Below are 10308 nucleotides of genomic sequence, written 5' to 3'. Positions count from 1 at the left end.
TTTTTTAACAAAATGAGATTTAAGACAAATTATAAATAAATGTGTCCTTTTATTATTGCTTGGACAAAATGCTGTACATTTCTTTGTGAAATTGAAATATAACACTATAATAATATACTAATATAGCACTTGCATATTATTGCTCTTTTGTTGGTTTTGATTGCTTCTATTGTTTTCATTTGTAAGTCGCTTTGGACAAAAGCGTCTGCTAAATGACAACATTTAAATATAATATAAATAACAAAACTACATTGAAATTTTAAAACAAGCCCCAAATCAAATAAGTAACACAAATAAAATAAATCTCTTAATATAAACAAAATGAGGCTTTGTCTGGGCTGTTTCCATTTTAAAATTAGAGGCAACCACTGCATTTTAATCATGATCCAAACAAAGATGCTGCATACATGCAACATGAGCAGTTTTTAATCTAAATTGGATTGTAAAATTTCGAAATTTCAAGCAAAAACAAAATAATTTGACTTCAGCTTTGTGAAACCATACATAAAAATATCTGCATGAAACAGTGAATCTAATTGTGTATGGACATGTTGAGGTGACCCTTTTACTTGTGCTGTCTTGGCATAAGCCCTCACACCACATTAATTATGAATGGTGCCCCATGTGGCTCACGGTAGATTGCCGCACCCTCTCCTCTTATTGTCAGTTCACCATCTACACTGACATTGGCATGTTAACGTTATGTGCATCAATTTGAACCATTGGGATTCAAAGATGCAGAGTTCTGACTGCCTTTGCAGTCCATCTCCTTCAAAGACACGCAAGTTGTAATAAACAGATATATTGGCCATTCAAACTAGTTGGTCAATATTTTGAAAGTGTTAGTGTATGTGTGTGTGTGTTTATGTATGCGTTTAGCACATACGATTCTGCCTCAAGCAGGAAGTTGGAAAGTCTAAAAGGCTGATTGTGCACTTAATGCTTTAGTTATTCTCTGCAAGTTAGGGCATGGCCTTGAATAAACCTTCCAGTTTGAACCACAATCTAATTTAGTAATGTTTGTGAAACAAGTATAAAGCCTATCATTCGGAAACGCTGTGTTTGTGGAGAGTTGGTTGCTCACATTTGTCTGTTTCTCTCTGTAGTTGCGCAACAATGGCTCCTGGTGTTGCATTGTAGCCTGCTCTTAAGTCTGACAGGAAATATTGCTTAAAAGGTGCAGGTGGATATTAGAGAAAGTATCTGGTTTTACCATCTGCTCACTGAATCTTTAATTTCTTGGGCTCTTCTAAGGGGCTGGTTCTGAGGGGTGAGGACGCGGGACCAGACTCGATGAGTTTCCAGCGAAATGTCCGAGAAGTCAGGGCAGAGCACCAAGGCAAAGGATGGCAAGACCAAGTATGCAACCCTTAGCCTCTTCAACACGTACAAGGGCAAGTCTCTGGAGACCCAGAAAACTGCAGGTGAGTCAACTGACCATTCTTACAAACAAGCTGGTGATACTTACTAGGGCTGTGTATTGCCTACGATACGATACGTATCCCGATACAGAGGCCATGATATGTTACGTATCACAATACGGGACTGCACTAATTTTCACCTCAGCAGAATTTAGTAAAACAGCTGTTTATTTAACACTGCATACCGTATTGACCCGAATATAAAACACTTTTTTTTTCTTGGAAATACATCTGAAAAAAAGCTTGTCGTCTTATATTCAGGGTCTAGACTTTGACATGTCAATAATACACCCACAACAATAGGTGGCGCCAAATACGCATAAAACGAGTGTGCCATGAAATATGTAATGTAATGCGTGTTGTAAAGATCGCGAGTAAAAACAAGAATAAGAAAACCTTACAGCTGCATGAGTCGTGACTGTCACATTAGCCTGATGGGACCAAACTCCCTTTGTGATTTTAAAACGTAAGACAGTACCCAGATTTAAAGACTACAGTAAGATTTAACTTCTACTGTTAATAAGATTTTGGTAGGCTACTATTAGATGGATAGCCTAAATGTCCTAATTCAGATGGGCTACCTGTTTTTTTTTTTAATGGTATATCAAAAAGTGTATATTTTTTAAATGTGATTGTTGGTACATTTTACCAATTTTTACCATACTTTTTTAAAACTAAAATTTAAAATAGGAAAAATATGCAATATGAAAATAATTGAAGACAAAATGTGTTTTACTGAGAAAAAACAAGATTTGGTTTTTAAAAAGCCTTTTTCCAAAATTTCTTATTATCAGGGTCGTCTTATATTCAGGCCAATACGGTACTATAGGGCTATTGCTAACTACAGGCAGAGCAGGCAGTAGACCTCTGCATTATAACCGGCCTCCATAACTGTACCACAGTATAATAATATAGGTAATGGCATATGTTTCATGTTTACATTGGGCACTCCCCACCAGGTACGATATTATGGTTGTTTGCATCTTGTTTTTAAGCCCATAAATAATCATGTACTTGTTCTAATATATATTGGAATGTACTCATTCTATTACATTAATAAAATCACCTTATATTGCTGGTAGGTTATCATTGCACAAATTAACACACTCCCTACATTAAAAAAAAAATAAAAATAAAAAAATAAAAAAAACATTGGAAGCATTCTTAACCAATGCGCTGTCTTCACTGTAGCTCATGTGCACACATTCAGTCCCTCAAACAGATCACACTGCGTGCGCACACAGACATTCAGCAACACAGAAACTTTAGCGCTGCCCTGCAATTTCATCAATAAAAGAGCTTCACTGCTGAAGAGCTACTTTATCTTTCTTGGCAAAGATTTGGTTACATAATTTCTGAAGCAATTAAAGCCACCGCTTCACTGTTAAGGCTGATTTATACTTCTGCGTCTGACCTACGCCGTAGCCTCTATGCTGTAAGCTATACGTCGGTTTTCATTTATACTTCTGCGTCGACGTGCAATTACACATGCAGACCGCTAGTATGCAGTGTCCACGGGCATGTTGATGGTGCAAAAACCGAAGAAGCAGCTTGTCGGAGAAGCATCAGCTGTGATGGCGGCATATAAATATCCAAGAACAGATCATTTATTTAAAACTACAAAAGGAGACAACAACGGAACAGGAGAAGATGGCACTCTTAATCTCCACAAGGACGTGTACCATGGTGGAACAACATTGTTTGTCGCAGACTAGGGCTGGGCGATATTGGCAAAAATTTATATCTCTGTATTTTCATTTTTGTATTTGGATTTTTTAAAAAAAATCTGTATTTTTATATATATACCCTTTTGATCTAATACAGCCATGAGTCTTTTTGGGAAAGATGCAACAAGTTTTTCACACCTGGATTTGGGGATCCTCTGCCATTCCTCCTTGCAGATCCTCTCCAGTTCTGTCAGGTTGGATGGTAAACGTTGGTGGACAGCCATTTTTAGGTCTCTCCAGAGATGCTCAATTGGAACTATGAAAACAAATAAAGTGAATGTAACCAGCCTTTATATTATGTGCAAAAGGTAAAATCATATTTCGTTCTAACATTGTAACATTGCAATCTAAAAACAAAAATAAGGCTTTTAAAGCTGAGGTTAAATTCACTAATCTTAAAAATTAAAATGAATGAGTTCTGTTGGGCTATTTTGATAACCCCATTACAGTCACTTTACAGTCAGTGCTATCATAAAAATACACTTACTTGTAGGTTTAAAATTCTCCATGTCACATTTATTGACCAACTACAAATATTTCAGCGAAATTTATATTTTAGTCAGAATTATTGCGCTCCTATTTAATTGCGCTCGCTCACTGAAGTCTGTGAAGTTTAGCAGAGAATCGCAAAGCAGAAGGCTCATGCCACTCCTGACAGCAAAATGGAAATATTTCCATGACTTTCTAACATTTACAGATGGAGAATATACCTGTGAAATGCAAGTTATGCATTTAGGAAAACAGCACATCTCAAACACATTAAACAGCGCGAGTAGCCTAGTGTCTCTTGTCAGCGGCACACGCAGACTTTCTGTCCAAGCATCTGATGGGCCGAGCCGCTTAATCTATGCGAAACTATAAACTATACTATGTCTTACCAGTTTTTAAAGGCCTTAATATGAAGCTTGTCCCATGCTTAGAACAAATTGGATTATGCACTTTCTCCTCAGCAGCTCAGTCTGTGTCCTCCGCTATATTTTCAGATGCGCTCGTATCAAACTACTGTATATCGAGATAAACAGTATTGCCTCATATCGAATCGCTTATAAAGAAAATATTGATATCATACAAACTCGATATACCACCCAGCCCTATCGCGGACAACTGTATAATGCTATGTTGAAAAATAAGACACTTGTTCTTTGCTTTATTTTAAATAAGAAGGTGTACATGAAAGTATGTTAAAGTGCAAAAAACGCACACAAAACTCAAATACATTCAGAGGGAGGGGTGCTAGCAGACCAATCACAGCGCTTGTGGTCTGCATAGAATTGACACGTTGTAACATTTCTGGAGAGGTGCACGTCAGGCTACGCCATAGGCTACGCGTGCTATGCACAACCTATGATGTAGCTACGGCGTAGTTTCGACGCAGAAGTATAAATCAGCCTTTAATAGAGAAATGCAGCAAATTCTTAAATACACCGTCTCTCTCTCTCTCGTAAATGAACATTTTTATGAGAATAGTATATCGAATTGGAGATCGCCAAACTGCAAGCTTACCATTGTTTTCAGAAAGCCAGCGCTTTTATCCACAGCAGAGAGTGCGTGGACATGGTTACCAGGTTGACAAAAAATAAGTATGCTAACACGCTTATCAGGTTATTCCGTATTGCACAAGTGTGAAGCTCTGTGTCGGGGATTACGTCTCTTTATATCAGGCAACCCGGTTGGGTTCCTCTGCGGCCAGATTAAACCTAGTTGTAGCCTATATATTATACTCTCTTCATTATTTTTTTGTTTAGAAACCTTGCACTTTTCAATTTCATTTTTTAAACTTAAATTCTTGTATTCAAATAAAGTGCGGTCCAACATGCTGCGCACGTGCTGCAGTATCGATACTGAAACCGCTGTATCGATACCAGTATCAAACACCTGTGACGATACATCGTCGTAATCAATGTATCGAACACAGCCCTAATAATTACGGTGTTCTCTGTGGTGGGATGAATCTCTCGAAAGCTATCAAGAACATGTCCGGGTTACATTTCACCTCAAAATCTAAAATGGTGAACTGCATATTGCATAAAGACAATTAAGCAAATGGAAAAATGTTTGCATTAAAATGAATTCATTTGAATGCAGACAGTTCCTTTTTGGGGTCAGATGTGATCTTGCCAAATTGTGACTTGCACATTACTTGGGTAACATATTAAATTATTTGCTCTCTAACTCTTCATTCAGTAGAGTGTCAAGTGATGCACTAGATTCTTTGAACTGTCATTCATTGAGCTCCCCCGATCAGCCTCCTTTGCATCACTGGATCAAATAAGCTGCATTTTTCCACTCCGTCACTGCTGTGCATTCCTATGTGCTTTAAGAGAGAGACTGCCCAAGAACATTTGTTGTAAGATTACTACTGCTATTAACAATGTTCCTGTACAAATGGCGTTGACTTTTTGGTCAGAAAACTGAAATTTCAAGATTGAAAAGATTGGTGTATTTATGTCACCGGTAATGATTTTTTTTCTTCCACTTAGTTGCTGCCAGACATGGGCTCCAAAGTTTGGGCAAAGTTGCGGTCAGTCGGCGCATGCCCCCTCCGGCTAACCTGCCCAGCCTAAAAGCTGAGAACAAAGGCAACGATCCCAACGTTAGCATCGTACCCAAGGATGGCAGCGGATGGGCCTCCAGACAGGATCAACCAGGAGACGAACGGTAATACTCCACCCTGTTAAATGATGGATGTATTTCCTGTTGCAAGATCAGTTTTGGATGTTCCAAACATACTCTTTCACATTGTCTTGCTTGTTTTGTACTCATTAGATTCCTCTGTTCCACTGCCACTTCTTCTTTTTTTTTTTTATGATTGTAGGCAGCAAGAGACCCCTCCACCACAGCCCAAGCCAACTGTGCCCCAGACCTCTGATGCCCCTCTGGGAGGCAGCCGCTCCTGGGCCAACAGCAAACAGTCTGGGCAGCTGGATGGTAAGCCATTTCCTTTGTAAACCTTTTCATTGTCGTTAGCTCTCAAAATGCTACTCAGTGAACTGTAAATCCTTATCTAAACAAATTTAAGCCACAGAATAATCTTAATTAGCATGAGTTTTGAACTGCTAAAGCCATGTGCTTAAATGTTACTGTGTCTGCAGGAGCTCCTCGGATGAGCAGTCAGTTCCATCAGGAGTTTCCGAGTCTGCAGGCGGCAGGTGAGGCGGAGAAATCAGGCGATCAGGAAGATGAACCCTACGGGCCGGGCCCCAGCCTCAGGCCTCAGAGTAAGACCATCATCCTTCACATTTTCTTAAGAGCTTTGTGTAACATATTAGTTAAAACCGTTTAGAAAAAAGATATACATCAGTTTCTTAATGATAATTCATAAAAATAATCGTTATCACCCTTACGCTGGCCATTCATTTCCATTACCTACTCAGATGTGGGTAGCTGGCGGGAAGGTGGAGGCAGGAACTTAAACGTTGCTCCCAGCCCCTCAGAGACTGATGGTAAGCCCTCTGAGGAGTCAGGTGTGGGTCGAGGCACACCATCTCCCTCGGGGGACTCCGATGAGGCAGGGAAACCCTCTGCTGGGGAGGGCAAAGAAAGGAGAGATGCCAGAGACAGGCTCCCACCTACTGCCACTCAGCATAAACTCAATGGTGGCCAGCAAACAGCGAAAGGAATGTCATCTCAGTTCCAAGCTGCCCAGTTCAGGAGCATGATGCCGCCGTATGTAAGTGATGATTTAGCCATTGTGTATAATTTCATCTACCTGTTGAAATGTGACATGCTGCTGTGTATTGTTTTGTTTGGTACTGATTTTGTGAAGTCTATTTGGCAGTGCTATTTTAACCCTTTGAGCGGTACGGACCCACATGTGGGATTTTGAATGTTCGGTGATGTCACATAACTGCTACATTCAAACTGCTTTCGCGCTTTGGCTGCTGCTGAGACGCGCTCTACACTTGTCATATAACCACATAATGTTTACACAAAAGTACTAGTAAAACAATACATTTAGAGTTTGTAAAATACACATGGATGTCTATGGAAGCAGCAATAACAATCTATTCAAATATAGTTTGCCAACGTATTTTATACATATCAGATACACATAGTGTAAGTAACTATAAAGTTTACTCTATTCTTCTCCCTGTTCACCAGCCACTTACTTGCATGTATTTCGGGAGAAATTGATGAATTCACGTGTTGTAAATCCGGCTGACAGGACTCTCTGAACTTCAGTGCGAACAAACATGGCGGCGCCCATCTCACGTTATAGATCAAGCTCAATTATGTTTTTAAATGACACCACACACTCACTTACACATATTTGTGAATCGGAATATCAGATAGTCGATGACATGGTAAGCACCTGTATGGATATTTTGAATAAAGGAAAAACAAAATAAACGATCCATCTGTCATAGTGTTTTCGTGGCTGCGGTGTGTCATGTGACAAGCATGACGCGTCGCCATGGAAACATAAGTTCTAAAATAACGGTCGCCTAAAAAAAACTCACTCTGGAGGGACAGCTAGAATATTTTAAACTCACCAGTGAAAAGGTTAATGTGTCCTGTATCTTTTCAGATGTTCAATGCTTACCCTCGAGGGCCCTTTCCTCCTGTGCAAAGCAGCTTTAGATACCCTGGACAACAGGAGATGTCTAAGTAAGTGATCCCATAAGGTCTGAACTTAAATGGCTTTAAGATCTAGAAGCTAAGGTTGAAAGACAGTGTTATTTTGTCCTTTTTTGTTGCCATAAATAAAGTTGATGGGTCTGCTGTATTTAGAATAGACGTTGAAGTTACATTTACAGTGGAAGTATCCCAAAATACCAAATTGCTTGTCTTGATCAATAACTCACTTTCAACTGCTTTCACTTTCAACCCTTCAGACAATAAATTATTGACCTTCTAAATTTGTCTGAAGGGTTAAAAGTGAAAGTGCAAGCAGTTGAAAGTGAGTTGTTATTGATCAAGACGAGCAATTTGGTATTTTATGATACTTCCAGGCAATGTTTCCTCTAATTTTTTTTCTTGCTGAGCAAAACTTTTCTCTATTGGACGGACATTTCAGCCACTTGAGCAAAAACATTCTTTATACCAGACCTGTACCGTGTACACAAAATATTTTATAACTTTAATGTTCTATTTATATTTGGTGTGACACTTGATGTAACTAAATAATGCACATTTTAGTTTACCTGAGAGAACTTTTTTTACAGTGCTGTGTTGGCAAGAAATTCTATAAAAAAATTTTTTTTATAAAAATCAGAACAGTTTAATTCTTTGTAATATAATATTATATTATGTATTATAGTATAATAGGAAAAAATGAAGCAGATATTGCTCATGAATTCCCTTTTTGAGGTCAATTATTTATTAGGTTTATAATATTAATATAAAAACAAACTGAAGCATTTAAACTAATAGAATAGAACAGAAAACAAACTGAAGCATTTAAACTGATAGAACAGAAAACAAACTTAAGCAATTAAACTCATCCACTATTTCCACCACTTAATCAAGCCACTCTTCTTTTAAACACGATGACGTTTTATTTCACATGTCATTACGTTTGCGTTGGGTCTCGTGTTGAGCTATTTCGTTCACAACCATTCAAGTATTCCATTTCTACAGCGACTGATTTGTCGCACATCATTCTCTTTCTATGAATCCTGTAATCCGCATTCACCGGTTCTTACTCTACAGCAGTGGTTTTCAACCCGCGGGCCGCATGCGGCCCATCACAAATTCAAATGCGGCCCACACCATGCTGAACACAATTAAAAAAATAACTTTCAGTTTTAAAATTAATTTTAGTTTTTACATTGAAAAATGTACTAAACAAATATTAGCTATAATGGTTTTATGTAAATTTTGTTTTTCACATAGGCTACTGTATTATTTTCAGACATGAGCAGACCTGTAGCCTACTCACGTAATTAACGTTACGCATTTAACGAACACTTACAAGCACGCACTTTGGCAGAATTCAGTTCAAATAGTCATCAGCAGCCATTAGTTCGGTAAAATTGAGCATCAGAATGGACAAATTTGTTATTAAGGGAGAAAAACGAAGTGTGGAGAATGCCAGCGAAGGAACACATACAAACAAGAATAGTCGCAGTGAAGGTAGGAGAGTGCTGGACTTTCGGTTTACCCCGCCACTCGCTTGAAGATGTTCAGGCAAAAGGAAACACCCATACTACGCAGCAATCATCCTTAATTGCAGAAATGTGGCAAAACATCTCTGGAGAGAACCTCAGATTATTAAATTCGAAAGTGCTTTCCATATATGGATCAACATAGGCTACATTTGTGAACACACATTTTCTGCAATGTCGCGCGTCTTACAGACTGCAACTTCATTGTGCTGTTACTCCTTTCGAGCCGAATTTCACAAAATTGGTCCGCTCCCGACAGCAACAGGTGTTTTATTAATGGTGAGTAGAATTTATTTATTTCAATGAATGTAATCGATTAAATATCATGATGATTAGATATCATGTTTTGGCTATAATATTATAAATCTGGTTGGGTTGAATTGGTGATGTAATATGTAAATGATATGCTTCTGGCCCGTGCGACTTGCATTTGGACCATAGTGCGGCCCAATGGAAAAAAAGATTGCGAACCACTGCTCTACAGTGACACCAACTCTATAGCGGTTTGCCTGAGCATTGCAATTATTTCGCATTTACTGAAATTCAAATGGCTTTCCCAACTTAGTTTTTTGCGTATGTCCTGTGCATATTATTCTTCTGCGCGGTCGCGACGTAAGAATTGTGCGGCCGCACACGCGCACAGCTTAGAGGGTACATTGCTTCCAGGGCTTTGAGAACTTTGTAAAGTCTCTAGCCTTTTCCTTATTTCTCTCTTTTCTTTTCTTAGGGGTCCACGGTCTGGTGGAAGACCCTCCCAGGCTCCTTCTCAGTCATGGTTGCAGGATCCAGACAGGCCATCAATTGTTAGTGCCACTGAACTTAAAGAGCTAGACAATCTAGACACTGATGCTGATGAGGGTTGGGCAGGTGAGAATTACTTTTTTTATATATACGTCAAAAAAAATAAAAAAATAAAATATATATATATATAAGGGATGTAACGATTCACGATTCAATTCACAATTTTTTTTTTTTTTTTTTACAAAATTTGATTTAAGACAAATTATAAATTAAATGTGTCCTTTTATTATTGCTGGGATAAAATGCTGCACA

The 10308-nt window shown here is 38.5% G+C and overlaps 1 protein-coding gene across 1 annotated transcript in view; it reads left to right on the top strand.

Moving 5' to 3' along the window:
• LOC107597798 (protein PRRC2C-like) overlaps window positions 1–10308 on the top strand; it is a 52458-nt gene that overhangs the window by 4520 nt on the left and 37630 nt on the right. Inside the window, exons 2-8 of the mRNA XM_016288985.1 lie at window positions 1255–1424; window positions 5629–5806; window positions 5964–6076; window positions 6241–6366; window positions 6523–6818; window positions 7677–7756; window positions 9983–10122. Coding sequence (XP_016144471.1) covers window positions 1310–1424; window positions 5629–5806; window positions 5964–6076; window positions 6241–6366; window positions 6523–6818; window positions 7677–7756; window positions 9983–10122 — 1048 coding nt within the window. The 5' untranslated portion in view covers window positions 1255–1309. The remainder of the gene's footprint in view (window positions 1–1254; window positions 1425–5628; window positions 5807–5963; window positions 6077–6240; window positions 6367–6522; window positions 6819–7676; window positions 7757–9982; window positions 10123–10308) is intronic.

Source organism: Sinocyclocheilus grahami, unplaced genomic scaffold (genome assembly GCF_001515645.1).
Source record: "Sinocyclocheilus grahami isolate Dianchi unplaced genomic scaffold, SAMN03320097.WGS_v1.1 scaffold237.1, whole genome shotgun sequence".
In the NCBI taxonomy this organism is placed as follows: Eukaryota; Metazoa; Chordata; class Actinopteri; order Cypriniformes; family Cyprinidae; genus Sinocyclocheilus; species Sinocyclocheilus grahami.
The sequence above is the reverse complement of the archived record's forward strand: the minus strand, read 5'-3'. Positions and strand labels throughout refer to the sequence as shown.